Source organism: Ambystoma mexicanum, chromosome 3q, assembly GCF_040938575.1.
Source record: "Ambystoma mexicanum isolate Mex_15411 chromosome 3q, UKY_AmexF1_1, whole genome shotgun sequence".
In the NCBI taxonomy this organism is placed as follows: domain Eukaryota; kingdom Metazoa; phylum Chordata; class Amphibia; order Caudata; family Ambystomatidae; genus Ambystoma; species Ambystoma mexicanum.
The window spans coordinates 324,939,185-324,954,490 of NC_090926.1; the positions used below are offsets into that span (position 1 = coordinate 324,939,185).

General features: G+C 54.2%; 1 protein-coding gene across 1 annotated transcript in view; it reads right to left on the reverse strand.

Annotated features, from left to right (window-relative positions):
- ADRA1B (adrenoceptor alpha 1B) overlaps nucleotides 1–14,265 on the reverse strand; it is a 222,773-nt gene extending 208,508 nt beyond the window's left edge. The window contains exon 1 of the mRNA XM_069653905.1: nucleotides 12,564–14,265. Coding sequence (XP_069510006.1) covers nucleotides 12,564–13,518 — 955 coding nt within the window. The 5' untranslated portion in view covers nucleotides 13,519–14,265. The remainder of the gene's footprint in view (nucleotides 1–12,563) is intronic.
- Between the last annotated feature and the right edge of the window lie 1,041 nt (nucleotides 14,266–15,306).

The following is a 15,306-nucleotide window of genomic DNA, read 5'->3' on the forward strand; positions in this document are numbered from 1 at the left end:
TGACCCCCACTCTCTAAATCCTCAGACTATAAGGTTTGTGTGCCTCATTATTTAAAGAAAATGCTAATTGCACTGAGGGGACTGCGTACGTGGGCACTTCCATGCAATTTTCGTCATTTCCATGACGCAGTGAGAAGAAAAGTGTTAAAAGTGGCGAGATCACCTTTACACTAGTTTTCCAGTACGCTTGGGATACTATAAAAACCAGCTGTTTCAGCAGATGCTAAAAACGAGCAGGCCGATTCATGGAATCAACGTGCGCCGAAAAAACGGCGCACGCGTGCGAAAACGTGCGATTCGCAGAGAAACAGCGAAAATCGCAGTGCAAGTGCGATTATCGCACAGAAAACATTGCACATCAATTCATGGAAGTCCGTGCACGCGCGAAATGTGGGTTGTGCGCTGAGAAAATGCGCGGCGCACGCTGGCGCACGCTGGCGCACAGGTCATCGAACGCCATGCGATAAGGCCACAGCGAATTCGCACATACCGCGGCGCACATAACAAAAGCAGGCGTAACACGGGGCGTCACACGCAGAATGGGGAACAACTCGTGAAAATGTGGGCATCACGGGGGAAGTACAGGAGGCAAGTGCGCAGAACGCCCACACGCTCGCCTACAACACGTATTCATGGAATAGAATAGGGAAAAACAGCGCACGGCCAAAGACGCGCACAGGCCCATACATGTCCGCCACACGAAAGCAGGCGGTAGCGTCCCTGCGCAGGAAAAAAATGTGCGCCGAAGTCCTACACGCGCGAGAAGGCCCACACGCGATCAGGCCTGGGGGAGCGTGTGCATGTATTACAGGGGTGCGCGTGAAGTTCCACACGCGATTGGCCTGGGCGCGTGTATTTCAGGGGTGCGCGAGAAGTTTCTCACATGCAATTGGCCTGGGCGCGTGTATTGCAGGGGTGCGCGTGAAGTTTTACACGCGATCTGGCCTGGGGGAGCGTGTGCGGGTATTTCAGGGGTGCGCGAGAAGTTTCTCACACGCGATTGGCCTGGGTGCGTGTATTTCAGGGGCTCGCGGGTGTTTTCACACGCGATTGTCCTGGGCGCGTGTATTTCAGGGGTGCGTGAGAAGTTCCACACACGATCGGGCCTGGGGGAGCGTGTGCGTGTATTTCAGGGGTGCGCGAGAAGTTCCACACGCGATCGGGCCTGGGAGAGCGTGTGCGTGTATTTCAGGGGTGCGCGAGAAGTTTCACATGCGATTGGCCTGGGTGCGTGTATTTCAGGGGCTCGCAGGTGTTTTCACACGCGATTGTCCTGGGCGCGTGTATTTCAGGGGTGCGCGAGAAGTTCCACACGCGATCGGGCCTGGGGGAGCGCGTGCGTGTATTTCAGGGGTGCGCGAGAAGTTCCACACGCGATCGGGCCTGGGGGAGCGTGTGCGTGTATTTCAGGGGTGCGCGAGAAGTTTCACACGCGATTGGCCTGGGTGCGTGTATTTCAGGAGCTCGCGGGTGTTTTCACACGCGATTGTCCTGGGCGCGTGTATTTCAGGGGTGCGCAAGAAGGTCCACACGCGATCGGGCCTGGGGGAGCGTGTGCGTGTATTTCAGGGGTGCGCGAGAAGTTCCACACGCGATCGGGCCTGGGGGAGCGTGTGCGTGTATTTCAGGGGTGCGCGAGAAGTTTCACACGCGATTGGCCTGGGTGCGTGTATTTCAGGGGCTCGCGGGTGTTTTCACATGCGATTGTCCTGGGCGCGTGTATTTCAGGGGTGCGCAAGAAGTTCCACACGCGATTGGCCTGTGTACGCAATTCCATTGGACCAAAGGCCCTGACAGCGCAGGCGCGTCTGTGACGTGACATGCGCGGGCGTGTCCCTGTACCCGGGGGAATGTTACAAGACCAAAAACTGCACGTCCGACTGTCAGCCCGCGTGATTGGAGGATAGTGCCTCAGTGCGTATACGCGGAAGTGTCGTTGGACGTGTGGTGTGGTTTAAAAGGTGCGTGTAGTACGTCATTTCCTTGTACGTGCTTCCCGTGGAGAGCGAGTGGGTGAAATCTGACTTCTTGTCGGTTCACACGCGATTTACTTCACAGCGTTTCTAGTTCGTACTCCCTGTTACCTCTGTCAGTATTTTTCTGATTTTCTCTTCGACCTGTTTCCTCAAACAGCGTTGACTTCTCCTTTTGTCCTATCTCCTCAGACAGTGTACAATTCTTCTTTTGGCGGGGGTGTTGCCAACGTGCACACGCGCGTATTTTTCACACTCTTTTCCCAGGCAGACGGTGAGTCGCGCACGTATTTACCAACTGTGCTAGCCCCGTGTGTAGCGTACCCCTTCAGAGGTCATTGTAGGCTGCGTGTGACACGCATACGTTCATTTTTGTGTTTCTGGCTGCCACAGCGTAGTGCAGGTTCCTTTTCCCACGCACGTGGTCTACGAGGGGTCGCGTGCACGTCATTTTCTGTTTTAGGGGTGCCTGTGCGTTGCGTGACCCATCATCTTTCCCCAGGGGTTACAGCCTTGCTAGAGCACTTGGGTACGAATTCCATCTAGTACCCTACCCCTTTAACCCCCAATTGCCCAGGACAATTGACCACTGCAACTCCCATACGCACAACTCCATCAATGCCATGGCTGGGAGACGAGCAAGTGGTAAGGGTGGCAAAGGTGGCCGAGCCTCAAAAGGTGGGCGTGGTGGGCGCGGTAGGGGACGTGGCCAGGATTTGCAGACTCCCCCAAGCCCCCCACGTGTGGAGGACCAGTCAGGGACACACATCCCCCCCTCCATGGTTGAGGGAAACGTGGCTGACACCATCCCTGCTCAGCCCTTGTTGGACCGGCCCATTGTGGGACCTGACCTAGCACAGGGTGACTCCCAGGCTGACTTCCAGGTCACCAAGTCTAGGCCACGGGTGGCGGCGCAAGCCAGTGTCACCAGGCCACGTGGTACAGGGGCAGCCATGTCATCTGCTGCCCCGAGTAGGCGGGGTGGGGAGGCTGCAGGGGCAGCTGCAGCTCCGTCCACCCCAGCTCTGACTCCCCCAGCAAGGACAGTGTTGGTCCCGGTACATCAAACTTAGGTTCCCCCTGCCATCATCACACTTCAGCTAATGCCTGCAGATAGTCATGTGGTCAGTGTGCCATCGCACACTACTACTACACAGTCCACCGGTGCTCCTGCCTCTAGTGTCCAGAGCGGCGTAGGGCACTCTGGATCCCCACCACCCACAAAAAGAAAGAGGAAGAGTGCTCGTCCAGTACAGGCTGATGACCCCGACACGGCTACACGGTCCGGCACGCCAAGGAAGCCTAGCTTCAATGATGCCGAACTGGATGCACTTGTGCAGTATGTGTCCGAACATGACGCCGAAATGTTGGTCACTTCAGGTTGTAGGATTACACCTGCTCGACGTCAGGCACACTGGCAGTCCATCACGGACAGCATAAGTGCCCTTGGGTTTATGAGGCGCACAGCTGTTGAGTGCTACAAGCACTGGAACGACCTTAAGCGTAGGGCAAAGAAAAAGCTGGCCTCAAGTCATGCCGCAACTCTGGTGACTGGAGGTGGGTCTCCACAAGAGGGCATAGAACTCACTCTACATGAGCATGTTGCTGGGACCTACGTCACAGAGGAGCAGATCCAAGGTGCGGGAGGACTGCCAGATTACGAGGCATTGTCCGGTGAGTGCACATGCATGTGTGTGTGATCCATGTGTATGTAGTTTGTGGGAGGGGTCTGGTTGAGTGCCAGGTCAGGGTGTGTGTGCCTGAGTGTTTTGTCCCACCCATGTGCTTCATCCAATGCATTCTGCGCCCTGGGATTTGGGTATTACAGTATCCCTTCTGGCCACAGTAGGCGTTTTGCACTACATTGCGCCAGTTGCCCTTGAAGTGGCATCTTGCTACCACATTGTTCCGTATTTAGCTGTGTTCATTCAGGCTGATTGTAGGAATTCACCTGGTTCTACTGCGCATCACTCTGCCCCATTGTCACATATATGTCATGCCCATGGTACATGCCATCTGTGTGATGGCATGTGTCATGTATGTGTATTGGACATGCCACTCACAGGCCAATGTGTGATGGCACTGCTAGCCAGCATGCAGCTGATGTGTTGCTCGCCCATCTTGGTGTCATCAGTGTCTGACATTTTCCTCCCCTTCCAACTCATGGACAGTGCATGCATGGGAGGGTTATAGTCATGTGGGACATGTGTAAATCAAGTACTGGTACTGTAGCTTGTCTGGCCTAATAGCGTGCTATGGTGCTAATGCCTGTTTCCATTTTTTGTCTTTCTTGTTTTTGCAGAGGATGACGCACCTGATGCTGTTGAGGGAAAGGAGATGGTGCAGGCCCAGGAGGGATCTGAAGCACGACCAGGCACCAGTGGGGGACGTGGTTTGGTGGTGGGGGAGAACCCTCTCTTGCTGCAGGCCATACTGTCCCAGGGTGTCCCTGGCTGCACCTCCCCAGAACTCTTTTCAGGTGTTGATTCGGATGAGGCCTATGTGGATTCGCAGGTATGTGTTCATGGAAGGGATACTGTTCTGTCCGACCCACCTGCACCAGGAGTAGAGCCCACTATGGGGATGTCAGTGTTGGTAGGTGCGCCTGTGGTGGTTACGGATGCAGGGCCACACTCCGCAACATCTGATCCTGTTCCTGGGCCAGCAGTTCAGAGGGGAAATGCAGTCCTGCAGCCTCAGGCAGTGCCGACACAGCAAGGCGCAGTTCGCCTTGCCCCAGACAGGTGTGGTGCCCGCCAACGCGGTGGCCGTCCGCCACCAGGCAATACCGCATGGGAGCAATCCATTTACGGTATGGCCAACCAACAGGCAGCATCATCCGAAATGATTGCTCAGGCCATGGAGAGGGTGGCCACTTCCATTGTCCCCCCAGAAAGGCAGATGGAGCTACTACAGCAGGCAACAGACTCCATTTGCCAATCAGTCAGGGAGGACATGTTGGCGTCCAACAGGGACAGACAGGCGGCCCTGGACAATCTGAGGGAATCGATTTCTATAGATGCCCAGGGACAGAGGGAAGCCCTGAGGGGAGAGGTCCGGCACCTCAGGCAGACTCTTGTGGACCTTGAGGCTTCCACTGTCACCAGGATGGAACAGCTGCTGGAGCGCGTCACCCGTACGCTCTCAGCAGAGATGCAGGCAACTCGGGCAGAGGTCCGGGCAACACGTCGGGTGTTGCATGGGGATCTCCGCACCATATCCCTCCAGAACGAGGCCTTCCAGGCCCGCATGCTTGCTGCCATGGAGGACCAAACTAGGGCATTGCGTGGGCTGCCTCCCATGGCACCCACCACCTCCTGTGGCAGCAGCAGCAGAGGTTGAGGAGAGCGAATCCAGCAGTGAATCTCCCACTATTTAGTAGCCGTGCAGGCCATGAGCCCATGGAGGTGTTTTTTTTTCGCAACGTTCACGCAGGTGGCTGTTGGTGGGCACCCTGTCCTCAGACCTCCTGGGTGGCCTCCCCCACCCCCCTTGGCCCACACATGGCCATTTTTGATTTTTGATTTTTGATTTTTTGTTGCAGTGTGTTGCCTTGTGTGCCTCCCGTGGGCATCCACTGTATTCCGGCTGGGCACATGCAGGCTTGTCCTGAGTTTGGGTTAGATGCTTGGGTCAGTGAGACACACACCCCTCCTGCTTCCCATTTCCATGGGCTTGCAAAGGGTGTGCCCAAGTGACAGTGAATTACACAGTGACGTTGGACTCCCATGAGCTGTGTGGGCAGTCTGTAGTCAATACTGTGTATACATTCCTAGTGCATATTGTTTTTGTATTGTGCACTGCACGGTGTATTGATGTGTGCTTGTGCATCCATGTCTCCCTCCTGATTTGCAGGTTCATTCCTCATGTCTTCACAAGGCCGTCCACTTTGGAGATGGGGCTCATGTTGTGAGCAGTGGACTTCCAGATGTGCGTGGCAACAACACTGTACAGTTGGAGGTGGTGGATGGGCTGGCATTCTCATGTTGTAAGACTACGTATCCTTTGCCTTAGTACTGTCATGTTTATGCTATGTCGATTGTATTGTGGTAAGTATTTGTTCATGTGTGTTGTTGTTTCTACATTCATGTGGGCATATTGTGTGTGGCCGGTTTCCATTAGGGACACTGTACTTTGTGACACGTGTCATGTTTGGAGGATGACTTTGTTTGCTCTCACATGGCATGTCATGCCATGGTGTGTTGGGTGGCGGTGCTGGGGAGGGGTTGGGTGACATGGCACTGTTGTCATGTTGTGTCTTGCAAGGGGGTAATGATTTCAGCAGCATAGAAGTGTGTCTTTTGAACACAGCATTGGTGCTGTTTGTGTAGTTTGGGAAGCACACAATGGAACACTTCCAGATGTACAATGTCAGGCTGGTATGGTTGTGACAGTTGACTGTCCATTGACACATCATAATTGTCAGTAACAATCATCATTGTCAGTTGGTATGTGCCAGGGCTGTGTGCACTCCACAGGGGTGTGATTTTATGTGAAGTAATTAGCCAAGAGCTGCGTACGGGCTGCCTCACCACGTGCGCTTTCCCCTCCCATGCGCAGTGGTCATGCATGTGGTTGGGGATGTGGGGGCACCACCATGTCCACGGCCAGGCCCTGGCGTGTTGCAACGTTGTGCAGGACACATGCTGCCACTATGATCCTGCACACTACTGGGGGAGCGTATAACAGCTGCCCGCCAGAACGGTCAAGGGAGCGGAAGCGTGACTTGAGCACTCCGAATGTGCGCTCCACGATGCCCCGGGTTGCAATGTGGGCTGTGTTGTATCTTACCTGGGGTGGCGTGGTGGGGTTCCGAATTGGCGTCATCATGTGGTTGCTGAGAGGGTAGGCACTGTCCCCTGGGGAGGTGGTGATGGGTATCATCAGTGGGGTTGTGACATTACTCAGTATCTGACATGCATGCATGCGCAGTGGCATTTATACTCACCGAGCAGCCATGTATCGCCATGCCACCCAGCTTCTATGTCCCGGTTTAGGGTAGACATTCTGTAGATGAAACTGTCGTGGTTGGAGCCTGGATAATTGGCGTATACTGAGGTGATGATTCCCTTGGCATCACATACTACCTGGGCGTTGATGGAATGCCAGTGCTTGCGGTTTCTATAGATGTGCTCAGTTGCCCTGGGGGGACGTAGAGCCACATGGGTGCAATCAATGGCACCTAGCACTTTGGGGAATTGTGCCACCCTGTAGAAGTCCTGGGCAACAGCCTGCCTTTCTGCAGGTGTTCTGGGCAGGTATATGTGCCTGCGGACTGATGGGCGTGCAGTGATGATGGCCAAGACCTGGTGTAGGCAGCGTGACTGCGTGGCCTGTGACACCCACCCTACTATGGCACTTGTCCGCTGAAATGATCCAGTGGCCAGGAAGTGCAGTACATTGAGGACCTTCTCCAGGGGGCTGAGTGCTTGGGAGCACAGGGTGGTTGATGTGAGGTCATCCTCCCACTCACTGACCAGGTCGAGTATTATGTGAGGTGGAAACCTGTACCTCCCATACACATGGTCATCAGGAATCCCAAAAAGGCTGGTTCTGGGTGTAAAAATTCTGGCCCGGACTATCCTCCTCCTTCTCCTGCGGTATCCCACGGCCACTGCTGCTAGGAACGGTATGTTCATCCTGGCGTCTGAGCTTGTTTGTTGTTTGCGTGCACTTTTATGCTGTGCGGGTGGACGTACGCCTACTTCCTGCTGGCGTACGTGATTCCGGATTGGCCACGTTCGTTTCCATGTATACGTGTTGTAGGCGAGCGTGTAAAACTTCCCGCGCAGCCCTGCAATACACGCGCCCAGGCCAATCGCGTGTGGAACTTCTCACGCACCCCTGAAATACACGCACACGCTCCCCCAGGCCCGATCGCGTGTGAAACCACCCGCGAGCCCCTGCAATACACGCGCCCAGGCCAATCGCGTGTGGAACTTCTCGCGCACCCCTGAAATACACGCACACGCTCCCCCAGGCCCGATCGCGTGTGAATCCACCCGCGAGCCCCTGAAATACACGCGCCCAGGCCAATCGCGTGTGGAACTTCTCGCGCACCCCTGAAATACACGCACACGCTCCCCCAGGCCCGATTGTGTGTGAAACCACCCGCGAGCACCTGAAATACACGCACCAAGGCCAATCGCGTGTGGAACTTCTCGCGCACCCCTGAAATACACGCACACACTCCCCCAGGCCCGATCACGTGTGAAACCACCCGCGAGCCCCTGCAATACACGCACCCAGGCCATTCGCGTGTAATACTTCTCGCGCACCCCTAAAATACACGCACCAAGGCCATTCGCGTGTAATACTTCTCGCGCACCCCTGAAATACACGCACATGCTCCCCCAGGCCAGGTCGCGTGTGGAACTTCTCGCGCACGCGTGTTCCCGACACCCGTAATACGCGTTCCCCGCTTTGCGTTTGCTGTTTGCCAGTCCGGTAAACTGGTACAGGGTTTGCGCAGCCCTTTGCGATAGTTTTGCGATCTTGGTGGCTTTTCCTTGCGCGAGGGCGTTCTTGGGGGCGTAACTGGCGCTGCTGCAGGGTCGCTGCGCCACTCTGCGCCACGTCTGCTTTTGGAGGTGGGAATCCATGAATACGCTGTGCGCGGAAATTGATTTTATCGCACGTGGCTGGCGAGACATTCGCACGGGCACGCTGTGCGCCAGCCGCGTGCGACACTTTTGAGGGGAATTACATGAATCGGCCTGTAGGTGTGCTGCATAGAAATACACTCGTTTTATGCTGGCATAAAAATTACATGTTGCTGTAAAATCAAAGTGTTTGCAGGTGGGCACGGCAGGCAAGGCGGCAAGCTATATTCCATTCCGTGTGCGCACTACCCCTCCAAAACACCGGGGGTCATTTTACAGCCCGTGATAATTATATGGATGGGGTCAACCACTCCAGCACTTACGCGTGGCGTGTTGGTTACCTGCCATGCAATTTTCCTCATTTACAAAAGCGAGTTTACAAGTAAAGCTTAAAAGCAGGCAAACTCATCGTTATGTCCTGGCTTATACTCTCCGTTTCTTAATAAAGTGTGAATGATGCCTGCCGTAGATGCATGACAGACAGCCTTTGGAATGGATTCCTATGGAATCCCACTGCTTTAGGTGCTGCATGAAAACAGGCGGATTCCATGGGAATCTACAGGCGTAAAAGCAGGCGCATCTTGAAGCTTTAGGAGGAATGCACGGTGGAAATGTAAACTTTGTTTAATCTGAGAATTAGTTTAATGTACAGGGCGCAGCCTATGGCAACCTTTCTAACACGAGCAATGCTCTGCTCTCTGAGGCCTGAGGCTGGGCCATCTGTGTAGCTAGAAGGTCAGGGCTCTGTGGCGTGCGGCCTGGGGGTCTAGGATTAGTGTAACCTGAGTGCTAGCTTTGCTGTCTGAGGCTTTGGAATCGCTGCTGTCTGACAGCGGAGGCTGTTTGATCTGTGCAATTCAAGGGATAGATCTGCTGTCTCAGGCCGTGTGATCCGTGTATCATGAAGGATAGCTCTGTTTGCTGAGGATGTATGATGTATAATCGGGGGCTATCTCTGCTGTCTCGGGGTGTGTGGTATGTGGACTTTGAAGGGTAGCTCTGCTGTTTGAGAAATGAGACTGTATGATCTGTGCAATTCAAGTTATAGTTCTGCTATCTCAGTGTGATCTGTGTATCCTGAAGGATAGCTCTCTGTTCCCCGAGGCTGTATGATATGTATAATTGGGGGCTTGCTCTGCTGTCTCGGGCTGTGTGATCTGTGTATCATGAAGGATAGCTCTCTGTTCGCTGAGGCTGTACGATATGTCTAATTCGAGGGCTAGCTCTGTTGTCTCAGGCCGTGTGATCTGTGTAACATGAAGGATAGCTCTCTGTTCCCTGAGGCTGTATGATATGTATAATCGGGGGCTAGCTCTGCTGTCTCAGGCCGTGTGATCTGTGTAACATGAAGGATAGCTTCTCAGGCCGTGTGATCTGTGTGACATGAAGGATAGCTCTCTGTTCCCTGAGGCTGTATGATATGTATAATCGGGGGCTTGCTCTGCTGTCTCAGGCCGTGTGATCTGTGTAACATGAAGGATAGCTCTCTGTTCGCTGAGGCTGTATGATATGGCTAATCGGGGGCTAGCTCTGCTGTCTCAGGCCGTGTGATCTGTGTAACATGAAGGATAGCTCTCTGTTCGCTGAGGCTGTATGATATGTATAATCGGGGGCTAGCTCTGCTGTCTCAGGCCGTGTGATCTGTGTAACATGAAGGATAGCTCTCTGTTCCCTGAGGCTGTATGATATGTATAATCGGGGGCTAGCTCTGCTTTCTCAGGCCGTGTGATCTGTGTAACATGAAGGATAGCTCTCTGTTCGCTGAGGCTGTATGATATGGCTAATCGGGGGCTAGCTCTGCTGTCTCAGGCCGTGTGATCTGTGTAACATGAAGGATAGCTCTCTGTTCGCTGAGGCTGTATGATATGTATAATCGGGGGCTAGCTCTGCTGTCTCAGGCCGTGTGATCTGTGTAACATGAAGGATAGCTCTCTGTTCCCTGAGGCTGTATGATATGTATAATCGGGGGCTAGCTCTGCTGTCTCAGGCCGTGTGATCTGTGTAACATGAAGGATAGCTCTCTGTTCGCTGAGGCTGTATGATATGGCTAATCGGGGGCTAGCTCTGCTGTCTCAGGCCGTGTGATCTGTGTAACATGAAGGATAGCTCTCTGTTCGCTGAGGCTGTATGATATGTATAATCGGGGGCTAGCTCTGCTGTCTCAGGCCGTGTGATCTGTGTAACATGAAGGATAGCTCTCTGTTCCCTGAGGCTGTATGATATGTATAATCGGGGGCTAGCTCTGCTGTCTCAGGCCGTGTGATCTGTGTAACATGAAGGATAGCTCTCTGTTCCCTGAGGCTGTATGATATGTATAATCGGGGGCTAGCTCTGCTGTCTCAGGCCGTGTGATCTGTGTAACATGAAGGATAGCTCTCTGTTCGCTGAGGCTGTATGATATGGCTAATCCGGGGCTAGCTCTGCTGTCTTAGGCCGTGTGATCTGTGTAACATGAAGGATAGCTCTCTGTTCGCTGAGGCTGTATGATATGTATAATCGGGGGCTAGCTCTGCTGTCTCAGGCCGTGTGATCTGTGTAACATGAAGGATAGCTCTCTGTTCCCTGAGGCTGTATGATATGTATAATCGGGGGCTAGCTCTGCTGTCTCAGGCCGTGTGATCTGTGTAACATGAAGGATAGCTTTCTGTTCGCTGAGGCTGTATGATATGGCTAATCGGGGGCTAGCTCTGCTGTCTCAGGCCGTGTGATCTGTGTAACATGAAGGATAGCTCTCTGTTCGCTGAGGCTGTATGATATGTATAATCGGGGGCTAGCTCTGCTGTCTCGGGCCGTGTGATCTGTGTAACATGAAGGATAGCTCTCTGTTCCCTGAGGCTGTATGATATGGCTAATCGGGGGCTAGCTCTGCTGTCTCAGGCCGTGTGATCTGTGTAACATGAAGGATAGCTCTCTGTTCGCTGAGGCTGTATGATATGGCTAATCGGGGGCTAGCTCTGCTGTCTCAGGCCGTGTGATCTGTGTAACATGAAGGATAGCTCTCTGTTCGCTGAGGCTGTATGATATGGCTAATCGGGGGCTAGCTCTGCTGTCTCAGGCCGTGTGATCTGTGTAACATGAAGAGCGGCTTTCTGTTCCCTGATGTTGTATGATATGTATAACCAGGTGTCAACGCTGCTGTCTCGGGCCGTGTGATCTGATCACTGAGGGACAGCTCTCTGGGGGCTGATTCCTAGACAGAGGCGGTGGCAGCTCTGTGCCGCGAGTGCCGGATCTGCTGAGGGAGTACACGGGCTAGGGCGTGCTAGGGGAACACCTGGTACCGCGCTAGTAAATGTTTAGATGTGTCTCCGTGTTATGCGGTTATGCCCCATGCCGCACTTCAAATCTGATAGTTACGCTTAAAATAATCCGCGTTCGCATTAGAAATCATGTGCACAGATGCATCACTGCGGGCCTATCCCGTATTGGCGTTCTGATAGACTAACAGTATTGTTTAGTAATGTTATGATGTATTATTCTCTGCCGGGGCTCCGCACTCTGCCCCCCCCCCCCGCGCCCCGGATATCCCTGCTGTGTAGGGCATGTTTCACCTCTATACGTCTCTAACCCTAGTGGTTGCCAAACCTTTTGATGCTAAGCCCCCAGTGCCATCACTTGAGCATACATCCTGCTGTCTGGCCCACCCACCTGCCATAACGGCATATGTGTTTTATTAAACACAGTTCGCCTCTTCCCATTTAAAAGAGTCTTGTGCCCCCCCCCCTCCTTCTCTGGGCCCCCACCCCCTAGGGGTACAAGCCCCACAATGCACAGAGGGGCTGGATTCGACCCTAGCTCGAGGCCCCGTCTTAGGGAAATGTATGAAGGCATGCCAGAGCGGCACTGAAATGGTGTTGGTCGTGAATCCTGTCTGTAAAGGGCACGAGGGCCCCCGATGAGGAGCCGGGAGGCCTTGCATGGAATTATGATGCCGCCAAACATGTCTAACCTGTTATCAGGTGGTCAAATAGGCAGAGGAAGCGCTTACCCAGAGGAAGAATTATGAAGAAAGGCAGCCAGCAGAGGACGAACATGCCCACCACGATGCCCAGCGTCTTGGCGGCCTTCTTCTCGCGGGAGAACTTGAGCAGCCGGAGGGACAAGGAGCTGCGCGGGGCCTGGCCCCGGGACCGGCTGCCGCTGAACGAGTCGCCCTGTAGGCTCCGGTGGTGGATGCGCAGGGTCAGCTCCACGGAGTCCGAGCACTCCCTCATGACGCCCGCCTCCAGGTTCTTGGTGGTCCGCTTGGCCACCACGTAGACCCGGCAGTACATGACCAGGAGGACGCAGAGCGGGATGTAGAAGGAGCCCAAGGACGAGATAATGGCGTAGGAGGGCTCCTGGTTGATGCGGCACTCCCGCTCATCCGGAGGGTCCTTCTCCTTCCAGCCCAGAAGCGGCCCGATGGAGATGACGGTGGACAGGACCCAGACGCCCAGCAGGGCCAGGACGGCCCTCCTCCGGGTCACGATGGTGGGGTACTGCAGGGAGTACTTGACGCCAATGTATCGATCGATGGAGATGACGCACAGGCTCAGGATGGAGGCCGTGCAGCACAGGACGTCCACCGCCGCCCAGATGTTGCAGAAGTCTCGGCCCAGGAACCAGTAGCCAATGACATCCAGGCCAGCAGAGAAGGGCAGCACCGTGCAACTCAGAAGCAGGTCGGCCATGGCCAGGTTCACGATGAAGTAGTTGGTGGCCGTGCGCAGGTGCCTGTGGCAGACCACCGACAGGATGACCAGGATGTTGCCCACGATGGCGAAGACGATGAAGGCGCCCAGGATGAGGCCCACGGTGGTGGCCCGGGTGAGCTGCAGCGCCGGCAGCGTCTGGTTATCGCCCGGCAGGTGGGAGCTGTTCTCCAAGGCCCCCGGGGTCGAGGTGGCGTGGTCCACAAGAGACGCAGTGTTGGAGGAGTTCTCAGCAGGCGAGGGATGCATTTTACAATGTGTCGCCCATGGCAAGGTCGGCGTCCTTGGAAAGAGGCCAATGTGACATGCTTCTCAAGCATTAGTGGCTCACCGTGTGACCGTGCACCGTCTGGCGTCTGCCACAGGCTGTGCCGCGAAAGATGTCGCCACACAGAGAGGCTTTGTCGAAATATGAGCAGAACATCGCCAAGGAAGAGCTAGAGGGGCTCCAAGTAGCCACAGGGCAAGCTGCCTCTACTTGTCACCTGTCACACGGGCAGCTCAGCAGGGCTGTCCCCTGTCACTTCCACACGGGTCGCTGTGGTGAGCGCTGCGCCGCTCCCACGCAGCGCCACGTGCAGCAGGGTAAAGCACCGCCTTCCTTCCCGCGCAGCGCAGTGCTCTTTCCCTGCCGGGGTCTCCTTTGGTTCGAGCGGGGCCAGTGCCCATGTCAGGTCAGGTGAGTGGGCAGAGGATGCTGGGCGCCTTGGTCCATTGTCCGTGTGGCTGGAGCAGCGCGTGGCGTCCCTGCCCTGTAGTCCGCACTTGGCTTCCACAGGAGAGCGTCTGCTGCCTCTGAGCCTCTTGGAGTTTGGTGGGAGCTGCACCGGGGTTTTGGCGTGCTCATGGCTCGCGGTGACATCACAGATTGCGATTTAGGGAGCGAGCACTAGAGGGCAATGCTGGCCAAAGTACACAAGAGTGAATGCAAAGAAGCTGGCACTCTCTGCTGTGGGAAAGCCAGCAGGTACGTTTTTCTGAGTGGATCCTTCCGGTGTAGCTGTACTTCTGAGCGGTCTCGGGCACGATATAGCGCTCGCTGTCAGGTGTTCTGCCTCTTGCTCGCTGACATTCTATGAGGCGCTGGAGCTACCACTCACGTGTTTTTTTGCGGAGGTTTTTTTGTTTTTCTTAGCTTAGCCATTCCTAGAACATCTCAACTGAGGGCTGCTGGTCTACACAGTGAGCTGGTATAGGGCACCAAGAAAAGGCGGGGCACACTTGGTTAATACATTTTTATTACGTTAATCTCTGGAGGATAGCTCAGCGGCAACGTGCCCATATTGGAAGCCATGCCGACCAACATTCTGTGACCACAAAGATGTAGGATTGTTCAAGTTTCAAAAATAATACTTAACAATGACATCACAGGAAATTACAAAACATACATTGTTGGCACCACTGAAGCCTTTTAAAATGCACAACCGCATCAAACAGCACAACATGGAAAGATGCTCATATTTTTAAAATGTACAATTGTGAATGGTAAGTTAACTCCAAATTCAATTACCTAACTTCACAGAAAATATTCACACAGAGCTGGTAGGCAACGTTTGCCACTGCTCTGTAGCAGCAGCCCAGGCAGTACATATTTATTCCTGCAGTGCAGGTTGAACACTGAACAACATGGAGACTGATAGCCTCCTCAGTCTGATAGGCAGATGCTGTGTGATGGTGGTACGCTTTGTCACTTGCCTTCACTGGTGGTTCACCTAAGGCCTGTCTCGCCAGAGTGCAGGGCAGAGTCATGTGGCTGTCAGGTCACTGGACTGATCTGAGCCCATCACTCAAAGTTATCACTTACCCACCCACCACACAGACAGATTAATTGCCTTAGAGTCGCACAAATGACCTGCCACTGTAAAAAGCAGTAGAATCGGTCCCCCAAATCTGTAGCCTACTGCCTAAATCAGTAGGGTTGGCAAGCATGCAGAGCCACACAGGTTTGATCCCTGTGTCTGCGCTTAGAAACCTCTGGGTATTAAGCGCATTATAAATAACCAATCATATCATATCATATGTGGGCTGATTTACAGC